Raw genomic sequence first — 13,626 nt, forward strand, 5'->3', positions numbered from 1 at the left:
AGTTATAAAAATATATTTAGGCAAGTAGTCAGTAAAGCCTGCTATTGATATGTTAACGAGAATCAGTCCCTATCAGCATCCAGTTGTCAATATAGTGAAAAACCAACAATCAAAGAAAACCACCTGACCATGCATGCACCGAGAAGTCTCTGATGTCGCCTCGTTTACATGTTTTCCTACTTTCAGCCTTCACTTATTCAGATTCATCACTGGCAATAAGCCAGTTCTAAAGGTGAACTTACCTGAATGCAGACCATGCTCTATATGGGACATTTACTTTTAGTTATGTCAGAGGTAGAGAAAATTTAGGACTTTTTCAGAGTTAGGGTGTAATAATACACCCTAATTAAAGAGTGAAAATGTAACCTGGTAAAGAGCAGTAGGAAGAGGAGAATCAGAAGTAGGAGGCAAGGGGCTGCCCCTGGATTCTGTGATCCTGGACATGTTCCTTAACTGTGGTGTGTGAAAAAAGGGTCTTTGTTTTTATGTTTTCATCTCTCCCTCTGTCTCCCATTTCCAGTTTTACACAGAAGGGCTCTGAAAAGAGCTTTTCCAGTGGAGAAGAGTGGGAGGGTATGGAACCATTTCTACACTGGCTCTTGTTCACTTTTCCCTTGGGTTATTCAGTTGGGCTTCTGTGGTTGCTTTTTTCCCTAAAACTTAGGCCCAAGCAACAAACTTCTGAGGTCCTCTGGATAGGGTACATTTTCAATAGCAAGGATAAAGGGAAAGACAATCACTGGAGAAAATACAAAGAACATCAAGTGTTTGCAGGCAGCCCGTTGGTAACTGGGCTGGAAGCACTGCCCCTGGCCTGCCTGGTTCCTCACCTCTGCTTCCACCAAGCAGGACAGATCCTATTCTTTATCACTTGCAACTTTTCCCTTCTCATGAACACTTCCAGATTCGAGGTTCCCAGGCCCCTGTGGTTCCTCCTGTTTGTAGTCTGAGCTCTGACCTTCCAAAGGAAATGGGCAAGGCTGAGGACACAGACATAATGTTGATTTCACTTTTTAGGGGCAAAATCTCCACCCCCTCAGTAAGAAGGAGCCTGTTTACTGAGGTCCATCCTCAACACCAGCCACTTAACATCTGCATCAATTTATACACATCAAGTTAAGAGAGGATCATTCTTTGACACCGATATGAACTGACAAAGAAGTTATCACTACATACGAAAATCTATTTTGGCCAAAAAAACTACATTTTTTTTCTTTCTCTGGATTGGAGGGAGCTGGAGCAGTGATCGTTTCTGTATGTCTCTGTGCTCTAAGTTTGCAGAATGGCAGGTCTGTGGCTTCCAGAAGAGGATGACAAACACACGCCGAAGGTGGTCTTGGGAGTCTTGTTTACAGGGGGAGGGTGTGTTCAAGAAAGAACTGACCTCAAATCTCCCAGCAGAGAATCCTGTCATATCTACACCAGGCAGGCATGCGAAGGGGTGACCAGACGGTATCATTCCCCTACCAGGGCCATCCCTCTTCAGGAAAAAAAACACACAACGCAGAGAACAGTCTAAGCTCCATCTCAGCTCAGGATCTTTTCTATATTCTAGGCCTTCTTTATTTTGAAATTAAAAAGTGACAAGTCTGTCTTTGGCTACAGGACACTCTATATTCACGTTTGAAAGAAAAAACTACCTTCACTTTATGGGACTGCAGGATCTGCAACAACTACAGTCTAACAGTCTGTCGCAAGTGTATTGGATGTTTCAGTTTGCCAGACCTGTCATGAGAAATTAATGACAGGATGTTGCAGAAATGGCAAAGCTCCAGCAGCATCTTGCATGGTTTAATATAGCCCCATTTCCCCATTTCAATGTATTTGTGGTTAGATAAATCCTCAGAAATTTACAGCTGCTACAGACGAGTTTATTATGTACTCTGCCTGCACACATGATAAGTATAATAAGAATTTGATGTTCTTAAAGTGCATAGATTTCACTGACATTTCTTTACCACTATGGAACTATTGAGTTGCTAAAAGTAGCATCTACAGATACTTCTGAACATTAACTTCTGTATAACAGGCAGGGATGGTTAAAAACATCACCGTGCTTTGCCGTCTTGCATTTACTTTAAAACTGAAGAACAGTAGCTCAGAAAAAAAAGTTGTATGGAGTGTTTATATAAAACGGTCCTGTGAACAAATTAAACAGAAAAAAAAAAAACTTAACTACTGATTCTCAGTTGAAAACACTGAAAAACTGAACTGAAGCGACCACGTTTTTTCTCCAGGGAACCTTCTTCCTTTGGTCTCATGATTGCTTTTTCACAAGCTTCAGTTATTCATTTTTGCTCTGGCAAATTTCCCTCATGTTCTTGCTTTTTCCTCCTTTTGGACTCCTCCCCCCCTTAACTTCAGTAAGTAAATCATCTCATTCCAAGCAATTTTAAATGACTGGGAATATGTTTACTTAGTTGCCTTTGTATAAATAAACTATTCCTACATTTTCCTCTACCAAATTCTTTCTTAATTCTTCCTAAGTATCTAAGTGATGATTTAAGACAAAATGAACTAGAGTGAATAACAATCAGATAGTTCAGTGCTTTTGGAAATGACATCGAAGTCTATACATTAGGACCATCTTGACACAAGTAACAGAGGGGACCATGTGCTATGCAGTTACATATGTACTTATGACTCCCCCTCCCCTTTAGATTAAGAGTAGACAGTAAAACTGTAGCTTCTTAGCAGCTCTATCTTCCCTTTTGAGACAATCAAAATATCTCATCCATAATCAGGATGAATTTGAAGTGTTAGAAGAGCAACTTCAGAAAATGGGCTCACAACATATGCCTGATGTAGATCTGAAGGGGAGCATCAGAAAAAAGCATTCTTTGTGTTTACAAAACAAATGTTTTTATGTTATCCAGTTCCCGCCTTAACTTAAAGTATTTCCTATTCACTTTAATAATTAGAGCAGAAGGATATGATGAATGAAGTGCCTCATTACCAAGTTTGCTTTCCGGGTCTCTGCAGAGAGTAGCTGTCTGCTTTTGCCTAGCTGGTCCATTGTTAACCCTAAATGATGCTGACATCCAATCTCCTGCAGATAATTGGGTCCATCTATAGACTGAGTTTGCCAGTCAGCAGAGGCTTTTGATTGACGTGACTCTTGATGTTTTTATTTTCTCTATGTGACTGGGATGGCGCCTTTTCTATTTTTTGAATAATATGTTACTGTATGTGTATTAGTTTGATCCCACAGAATTGATTTCTTAAAAAACTGTACGAATTATAGTATGGATTAAAGATTTCGCAAAACAGTTATGGGGCAAAGCTATTATCAGTTAAAAGAATTTTTACTCAGACCTGGTATTTCATTTTATGTAGGTCACTGCAGCACAGAGGACATGAGATGTCCCCAGGGCCTGAGGGTGGTCATGGGTGCATCAGTTCGCTTCCTCGCTCCTGCGTGGGCTGGAGGCTGACTCCAGGTGTTACTGGTTCCCTCTGCCCCGCACCTGAGTTGGGGCCCTTCAAGACCTCCCAGCGGAGCCTGACAAACCTCCATGGACAGCGAGCAACATGATTACTGACCATGCGCACTTGGATGAGTCATTTAACCTTCAAAGCCCTGGTTTCCTTATTTGCGGCAGGGAACATTTTATGTATCTCATGGGTTTGAAACGAAGAGAAAATGGTTCATGTACATAAAGTGAAGAAGACTTGTGGACTCTCTTCTGTAGCTAAGTTCAATGAGGTAGAAATCAACTAACACAGAGCTTTAAAAAGGTGGATAGGTGATAAATGTTCCCATAATCTACTTAACAGATAAGGACCTCAGATGGAAATCATTTAAATGTGTATAGAAGTATAAGGTCATGAGTGGGCTATAAAGTGGTAAATTATTTCCCAGATAGACTCTTGCTGAATTACCTAAAGAGAAAATGTCCTTCTTTAATAAAACTTTACTGTAAATGAAAAATGAAATTAAGTTTAAGTGTGGGGGTTTTTTTTTAATGAAAAAGAAACCTTACACAAGGCTTCAGAAGTACCAAGTGTTAGCCATTTGAAAATTCTGATTTCATATTTAAAATGTGCATTTTAAACAAATTTGCATTCATGGTATTAAATCTTTTTAAAACTTGATTTTTATTCTAGCTTAGTAAATTCTATTCATTGCATAGTTTTGATAATGAAGAAACTTTAAGATAGAGTAGAATCCATAATTGGGAAATAAATATGAAAGAATGATATTATTATATCTAGAAAAGATAGTGTCAAATTGTTAACTTGCTTGGAGATAAGAGACTTCATAAAAAGAGATAAAATTCAATAATTTCAGAATAAAGATAAAATACAGAAAATAATTTATTGCTAAGTAAATAGGTAGCATTATACATCTTCAAATGGATTCTTGTGTCTGATTTCTCGGCCTGATCAGAATTTGGACTTATTACTTGGAGGGCAGTTTTGATCCTCCCCACCCCAACCCATCTTGGAAAGTGTGATGAAGATATTTTATTAATCTATTCACAAACATAACGCAAGTCTTGTTTTGTCAACGGGACAAAAAAGAAAAGAAACGGGCTCTGAGTAGAAACCACTTTACTTGGTTATTTGTGTCAAATGTTATTTTTGTCTTTAGTAGTTGCAACATAAAAATAACCCTTTATTTTTTCATATGAACATTGAGATCTCAGCAAATGTTTAGCTCCCCTGACATTACTTTACTTGTCTTGATTTAAAAATCTTTCTGCAAGTTTTGAAATTCTTTGTAATTAAAATAAAAAATCAGAGAATCGACACACATGTCAAAACTGTGAGCTGAAACTGCAGAGAGCCACATATTTTAATTTTTTAATTATCAGGTACATTCACAAGACAGAAAAAACAAGCTTGTACAAGGATGACTCAAGCTGGCTGGGTGTAGCTGTACCTGAAGCACAGACGTACGCGTCCAGAACAGGGGAGGCTGGTGCTATCAGAACAGTCCTCTGTGCTGATCACTGAGGGCTTCTGCAGTCATCAGTGCCACTTTCCACTTTCAAAGGCAACCCCCCTCTCCCAAGCGCTACACAGAAGGGGTTGTTTACCACCAATTTTCATGCTTTTATAACATGTGCAGGGATAAGAGTCAAATATATTTTCACTAGAAGACTTTTCACATCGGGTATACATCTGGGCAAAATTTACACCTCAGTGCCCTGTTTTTCTCACTTCTTATTTTAATAGAATCAATTGTCTTACTTGGTAAATAAGTCTTCTAATTTTATATTAGTTTTGACCTTCTTGGGGTTAAATATTGACAAGCTTATAATCACATAGTGGAGAAAGGAGAAAAGTCAAGTAAAAAACAAAGAGATGAATTTTCCTATTTTATAACACCACACTTCAAAATATATAGTCACATAGTAATGACACTGTGATTCTGGAACTAAAGAAATAAATAATGCAATGTAAACATTTAAAAACAAGTACTAAGAGCAAATAAATATTAAACAGCATAAGTCTAACAAATCACTTATAATACTTCAACATAAAAATGCTTGTTCTAAAAAGTAAAAAAGTTTGGAACACTGTTGTCAGTCTAGCCAAAAGCCACTTTTAGTTTACGTGTATCAAGTTACAAACACATTTGTTACCTTTTAATGTATATCAAGTTATAAACAAACAAATTTGTTACTTTTAATGCTTTTCTTGCTGGGACCATTTTGAATACACGAAATCCTGAAGCTGCTTACTTTTAATTTTAAATAAAGTTAAATTTCAATAGCAGATATTTCATATTCTGAGCACAACATCACACATATAATCACATTATAGATACAATAATATTAAATGATCACTTGGAACGGACATCCTAACAATTCAAACACTTTTTCTTCATATTTGCTGAGTAGCAATTACAGTTTTTTCTTTATTGATTTTCCAACAATGGTAATGTGATTTTGATGCAATTACTAATAAATACAACTACCAATACTTCGATCAACAACAAACACAATGGTTTATAACTATTAAGCTCAAAAGGCAACATTTATTTTTCCACACATACCTTGCTGATTTTTCTAGATTCTTTCATAAGCATAAGAAGTAGTGGATCCTTTCTTTCTCCCTGGCCATCTGAAATTTCTAAATTCTGAAGAGAAATTCCATTTGGTTTAATTTGTCATTTCATTTCTGTGTTTTTGGTTCTTTCTCTCATCATTCTTCTTTAACTCTTTACTAGGAGAAAAATGATACAAAAATGTTCTAAATAAACCAAAACAATGTCTTTTGGCCACAACAAATGTTGGCATGCCCAGGCAACAGCACAGGTGAAAAACACACTGTGCAACAGACACACACAACCAAATAGGACCAAAATATTAACCTGCCTTCTTGAACATACTTCTAGTTTAGCTAGCTGAACTTCCAGAATTCACTTCTAGTTTGCCTCTTAAACATACTGTTAACACCTTTAGTAGGACCAGCAGTTGCTTACGGCTTGCTCCACCAATGACTGGTTAATACAAGCAAAAAAGAAATACATTTCTCAAATACAGACACTAAGCATTGCAAACCCTGGGTAGCTTCCAGAAGTTAAGTGTAGGCAATCAGAGTTTATGAAGTTCTTCATTCACTGGAAAAAAAAATTGTCATGGATGATGCTTCAGGGTTAGTAACTGGAAAGCAGCACGTTATTAAACAACACTCTTTCATTTACTCCACGGCTGTGTCTACTTCCCCAAGTGGGTTAACTATTACAGCTTTTCAAATAAATCCAAAAAATGGTGGGTGTCATTTCTGATTGACGAGGAGAGTGATGGCTAACCATGTATCTAGATGCAGCTTTGAAATAAAACAATTTAAACCATTAATAAAAGTCAACAACCAATCAGCAGAAGAAACAAGAAGCTGTTTCTTTAGAGACCACATGGTTAAATCCAACCAGAGGGTGATAGAGCAGGGGCTGAACCTGACGTTTTGGAAGGCAGCTACGCTCACCACTATACCACCAACGCCTCGAACCTGATGTTTTGTAATGTAGTTACTCACGTATCAGTGGTGAGTACCTGGACTTACACAACACTGCTGCTGTCTTTCCTCTAAATAGAAAGGACTTAACATCTGGTTGCTCTTAGAAAACAAACTTCAGCCTAAGGGTGATGGTAATCTCGTTAGGTGGGGGTGAGTTTCAGTGATCACTCATGAGAAAAGCAGAGGCTAGTGCGTTATGGCAAAGGGGGATGTGCTCATAACCATTTCCTGACCCTAAACAGGAGGGTTAGGGAGCACCTATGCTTTCAGGAATGGGCCCAATCTGAAACAAATGGTTGGACTACCTTTTCATGTGGAAAACAGTTACAAATTGAGGGGAAAAAACATCCTCTGTCAGTCCATGATTCTTAATTTTAAATTTGTTTAACCAGTGTTATACACAGAAGCTCCACAATGTTTCAAGTGAGCATGCTCACAACAGCACCTGAGGTAGAGTGTAAAATGGGAGAGACACAGTGTGCTGAAGCACAATCGCACTGGGGGCATAAAAGGGTGTCACTTCTGTCCTGGTGTATGTGCAAGTGAAGTACAGAAAACTTGCCTACAATGAGAGTCTAATAAAGATGGGGAAGAGTCAAAAAGGCACCAGTGGATGAGGGGCATGAGCCACAAGGAGACTGTGGGAACCCCTGCAGGGGCAGTGGGGCAGGTGGAGACCTCAGAGGGATAACGGGGCGAAGCAGTGAGAGGAAGGGTGCAGGACAGCCGCAGGACAAAAACAAGGAAGAGAAACAGTAAGGTGAAGGAGGGGGAGGGGATGACAGCTGGAGACAGTGAGATGGACCCTGCCCGAGACAGTGGGGCAGGTTGAATTGATCAGAGGATGTGTTGTGAGAAGTAAGGAGAGGGAACTCGAAGAGAAACTTAACTAGAAAAAGCTAGAGTAGGCAGTAAAGATAACATATTCAAGGGAAATGAATCAAATTAAGGAGAGGAAGGATAGAGAATGACAAAGACTGCCCAGGAAAGGCAGAAAAGGGGCAGAATGAAAGGAAAAGGAGAACAGACGGTCAAGCATACACCTCGGACAAGGAGCAGCCCCCTTCTGACCACAGGGATAAGTGAGGATGGCACAACCCACGATGATGGACGCTGACGGCGCAGGGATGGAGCAGCTAAGAGACGGCGGAGGTCTGCCGAAGAGGGCAGGCTAGGTGTCCTCTAACCAGGACGCCAGAAGGAATGCGAATCCTGGCTTTCTCTGCAGCATCTCCTCATAAAGCATCCCCGTAACAGGACAGAGGGAGAGAGGAACAGAGGGAGGGCCTTTAGAGCAAATCATATGAAAAGAGAAAGGGAAATCTCATAGCAAGATTTTGAAAATGAATATGAAACCAAGCTAGTGTTGGTGGGTACGTTATGTGCGAAAATTAAGATTCATAGAAGTACTGGGCCCTGCCCCACAGGAAATTCAATCCCGTAAGTATTCCCTGAAGGTCTGCTATGGGGCCAGACACCAGGCTAAGTCCTGTGGGAAAAAAATGTGACAATGTTACAGCCTCTCCACAAGCACTTCTCATTTAATCAGAATAAGGAGGCAGAGCACTGTGTAACAGAAATAACCCTGACCTTGGGGCCAGGAGATCAAGTCCTAGTTCCGGTACTTCTTAACTCTGACTCTGAGATGCTTATTTCTTTAAATGTAGAAAGAATGGGCTATATTAGAAAATTTTTGAAATTACTTTTGTTTCAAAAGAAAAGATCAAGCAGTATATATACATCAATACATGTTGAGTAGAAAAATTAGAAAATACACGAAGTAAAATGAAGAAAAAAAACACAATTCCACCACTTGGAGATAACTACTGACATTTTTTGATGCATATTGTTCAATATTTTACATGTATGATATATATATAAACTATTTTATAGTCATCTTTTCCTTAAAAATTTATCACAGATCTTTCCATGTCTATGAAAATACTTCTATAATGTAATAAATAATAGTCACATGGTATATTCTAGTATATAAATGTTTCATAATTCAATCAACTCTTTATAGAAAATGAATTTTTTCCTTCTATTTTTAAAACACAGCTTGAAGGAGTAGCCTTTATCTGGAGACAACCTGACTCACTCATGTTCCCAGGACGCCACATCAAAACCACCCTCTTCCAGGTCACAGATGGCCTTTTGGGTGCAAATCCTAAAGGCATTTTTCAGTCTGTGTTTTACTTCTGTTCTCTTTGGCGTTTGTCGTTGTTGACCACACCTTTCCTAAATCTCTTCCCATTGACTCCGTGACGTGACCTTCTCCTGGCTTTCCTCTTACCTCTATGAGGGTGACTTTTCGGCCAGTCTGCTCGTTCTTCTTCACCTGCATGTCCGTGATGTGTCCTCGGTCCTCCCGGCTCTGCTCTCTGCCCACCTCAGAACTGCAGCAGGGAAGACGGGAGACAAGGAGCCATAAGAGAGCTGCTGCCACAGCTCGGATGAGGCTTTGACTTAGGGAAGTGGCAGTGGGAATAAAACGGGGAGATAAATGGGAGGATCTGAGGGAAACACATTCAACAGACAACACGAGTGATTACTATGTGGGTGAGAGAACAGGGAGTTGCTGAAAATAATGTGGAGACATAACCCTTGGCTGGCTGAACTCCTCTTTTACTGTATGAAGGGGCAAGAATAAAATTTTACTTGTCTCAGAAAAATATTAGCTGCCTGGGAAAAATCGGAAAGATTTTATCAAATTAAATAGGAAAATTTCTGTGTGTGTATAAAAGTACAGAAAATTCCTTAATGACAAAGAAAGGGGTGAGGAAGTTTATGCAAAAGAAAACAGTGGTATTCTGAACTGTGGGATAGGGAATACTGTTTTCCCAATGGTTGAACAGTAAAATACAAAACAAATATTTTGTGGATGAGTGTGTGGTAATGAAATTTATGTTAGAAAAAGTAAAATGCAAGAACAATGAAAAAAGGGAAATTCAAAGAACAGAAGGCAGTGTCTCCTTTCTAAGATGTCCAGGAATGGTGGCAGACATCAAAATAGAGAAAACAAAGACTGAAACAGGTATAAGGATTTCAAAATCAAGCAATAAGTAGGACTGAACAGTGACTGCTGTGGACTGAACTGTGTTCTTTCACAGGCTGAAGCCCTAACACCCAGAGCAAATATATCTGGAGACTGGGCCTTTAAGGAGGAAATTAAGGTCAAATGAGGCCATGAGGGTGAGGTCCTAAGCCACAGAACTGGTGTCCTTATAAGAAGAAGAAACACCAGAGAGCGCTTTCTCTCTGCACATGTACAGAGGAAAGGCCATGTGAGGACACAGCAAGAAGGTGGCCATCTGCAAGCCGGGATGAGGGGCCTCACCAGAAATCAACCCTGTTTGACCCTTGATCTTGAAGTTCCAGCCTCTAGACCCATGGAAAAAAAAAGTTTCTTTTGTTTAAGCCCCGCAGTCTATAGTACTGTTACGGCAGCCTGAGAAGACTGCCGTGGAGACGAACAAGCCAGGAAAATGATGACTGAGAAGGAAATGATCAGAAATCACAAAGAAGAACGAACGAATAACATATGTTTAGAAAGGAGGAGAATGATGAGAGAGAAAGGAAAGTATGAGCTCTGAAACAAAAAGCACGAATAACTCTCAATCTTTCTCCAGGGAATCTATGCTCTAGCATTAAAATAAAAATGCAAAAGTCTGTGGATGCCAGAGTAACAAGGAGAACTAGGGATGCAAGCCAGGGATGATACAAAAAGACCCTGGCAAACTGGGGAGTGGACAATTCATCTAAGGAAGGCAACCCACTAGCTCAGCTCCAGTGGAGGGATGTAGTGGAAGAAGGTGCAGCTGTCGTCCAGAACTTCAAAAGAAGTCAGAAATCTATATTTAAGCGAAATCCTTTTATATTTGGGCAATGGGTAAAATTATTCACAATGGATCTTGCTGGCAGGCCCAATTTAAAAAAAAATATTTTTTTGCTCTGTGGTCCTATACTGCCCTGTTCTAGACATACCTGCTGGCCTCAGGGTATTTCAGGCATGTCCATGCTTTTGTGCCTTAGCTCCTGCCATCCTTCTGACTTCTAAGTCCTTCTCTTTTTGTTCATTCTGTATCTACATAGTTTTTAAGACTTAAATGTTATCTTACATCTTTGGGTTTCCCTGACTACTGCAGAAAAATCAGACTGTGTGATCCTCTCCATTCTTTTTCTCTCATAACATACATACAATCTAACAGAAAACTACCCTGAAAAATACAACATCTGGATTTTTGCTTGCATCTAAGATGGAGTAACAGGAATTAGATTTACTGCTCACCTAAAACCGGCAAAAAATTAGACAAAATATGTGAAACAATTTTCAAGGTAATGAATCACAGGAAATAAAAGAAACTGATACCCAAGAAATGGCAAACAAATGAGATGAGCCCTACATCTGCCCGGCTTATTGTCCTGAGAGTTTCCAGGCCACAGCAGAGGGAGAAGAAACTGTGTGGAGCCTGGAGGACTCCCTGAGTGAGAGCTAGGAGTCTGAGGAGACACAAGGAGGCTACAGTTCACAGAGTGAGAGAAAGGAGAGAGCTTCGTAGTGGGAGAACTTGAAGACCTGCAAGGGGTTCGCTTCAAGTACTCAGCAGCGTAGAGACAAGCATACACATCTGAGGAAATTTCCTGAGGGCAGGGACAGTACCTATTCCCATCAGCCAGGATGGAAAATCTTACAACTCAGAGGGCATTGGGTAGAATACTCAAAAGGGATTTGTATCAGTAGTAAGGAAAAATTAGCCTTGGACTAAATGCCATTCGAGTCCCACCTAACAAATCTTAAAAGCAAGACCTGAAAGGATCAAATTGTTTTGAAGTAGCTTAACTACATTCTAGAACAGAGCTTAAGAATATTCATAGGAATACAAAAATATCTAGCAACCAATAGATAAAATTTTCAATGTGTGGCATCCAGCAAAAATTTACTAGGGATGCAGTGAAATAGGAAAATACAACCCATGATGAGGACATAAAAAAACAAAAAAAAAACCCCCAAAAAAACCCCTGAAACTGACCCAGAACTGACCCAGATGTTAAAATGATCAAAGACAGTAAAAGATAACTATATTCCTCCACCTGCTCCAAAGGTTAACAGACATATGAGAGATACCTAGAAGCCCAAACTGAACTTTCAGAGATGAAAACTAAAATGTCTGAGGTGAAAAATATACTAGATGAGATTAAAGGCAGATTAGACACTGCAGAGAAAAGATGAGATAACCTGAAGGCAGCAACAGAAACTTGCGAGATGAAGTTCACAGAGGAAAAAAAAGAAATAAAAGATAAAATATCAGTGAGCTGTGGGACACCTTCAAACGGCCTAATATATGTGTAATTGGAATCTTCAAAGGAGAGAAGAAACATTGGGGTACAGAAAAAAAAGTAGAAGAAAAAAAAATGGTCTAAAATGTTTCAACATTTGGTAAAAGTTATAAACCAAGCCCAGCCAACCCCCAGCACAAGAAATATGAAGAAAATTACAACAAGGCACATCATAATAAAATTGCTCAAAACCAGTGATTAAGAGAAATCTTAAAGTAGCCAAAGTAGGGGAAACCATGTTATGCACTGTGGAATGCAGATAAGCATAATAGCCTATTTCTTGTTGGAAAAAACTGCAAGTGAGAAGACAGTGGAACAACATCTTTAATGTACCAGGAAGAAACAAATGCAAATCTTTCCATGCAAAATTGTATACCAAATGAAAACGGTTTTCAAAAACAAAGGTGAAATAGTCCTTTGCAGACATGCAAAAAGTGAAGGCATCCATTTTCAGCTAACTGGCAAGAAACTGCACTACAAGGAATGTCAAAGGAAATCCTTCAGGCAGAAGGAAAACTGTAGAAGATGGAAATACGGATCTACACAAAAAAATGAAAAACACTGAAAATGGCAATGAAATGTGCCATCATGTAAAATTTTTCTTATTATTCAACCTCGCCAAAAGATAACAGTGTAGGCAAAAATAACAATCTAGTGAGGGGTTTATAACATATGACTACAGAAGCATGAAGGTCAGGAGGGAAGAAACGCTATTATAAATCTCTTGAGGATATACTGTGTGATAAGGTTTGTATTATAAACCCTAATGGAATCACTAAAATAGAAACAGAGTCATAGACAGTAAACTAAGAAACTAAACAAGATAAAATGTATAAAAGATATTCAATCTAAAACAAAGCACATAAAGATGAAAACAGGAAACAAAGAATTAATGAAACAGGAAACAAAAAGCTGTATGATGGCTAAAATTCAATTATATTATATAAATATATAAATAATATACAAAATATAGAAATATAAAAAACAATTATATTAAATGTAAATGTTTATCTAGTTACCTTAGTTAAAAGGCAATGATGGTCACAGTGAATAAAAAAACATTAACTCAAATATGCTGCCTTTAAAAAATACTTTTTTTAACCTACTTGTATTTTCACATATGAAAAATATGTACCATTCCAATACTACCAAAAGAATACTGGAATGACTTTACCAATATTAAACAAAAGAGATTTTAAAACAGAGGACATGACCCAAAATATAGGACAGCAGGCTTATTTAATAATAAGGGTGTCAACACTTCAAGAGGACGTAACAGTCCCAAATATATGGGTACCTAATAAAGAGTTTCAAAATACA

At 38.7% G+C, this 13,626-nt stretch overlaps 1 protein-coding gene across 7 annotated transcripts in view; it reads right to left on the minus strand.

The window, feature by feature from the left end:
* The window catches only part of AHI1 (Abelson helper integration site 1), a 248,433-nt gene that overhangs the window by 67,090 nt on the left and 167,717 nt on the right, over nucleotides 1–13,626 (minus strand). For 5 of the 7 annotated variants that reach the window (XR_012075023.1, XR_012075020.1, XR_012075021.1 and 2 more), the window contains exons 26-27: nucleotides 9,263–9,365; nucleotides 6,005–6,174 (exon numbers count right to left, since the gene is read on the minus strand). Coding sequence is in view for 2 of the 7 variants with exons in the window: in XM_072965904.1 (XP_072822005.1) it covers nucleotides 6,172–6,174; nucleotides 9,263–9,365 (106 nt within the window). In the remaining 5 variants the exon portion in view is untranslated. Of the gene's footprint in view, nucleotides 1–4,537; nucleotides 6,175–9,262; nucleotides 9,366–13,626 lie in introns of those variants that run through there. The other 2 variants (XM_072965904.1, XM_072965905.1) reach the window with 1 other exon arrangement.

This window comes from Vicugna pacos, chromosome 8 (assembly GCF_048564905.1).
Source record: "Vicugna pacos chromosome 8, VicPac4, whole genome shotgun sequence".
Classification (NCBI taxonomy): domain Eukaryota; kingdom Metazoa; phylum Chordata; class Mammalia; order Artiodactyla; family Camelidae; genus Vicugna; species Vicugna pacos.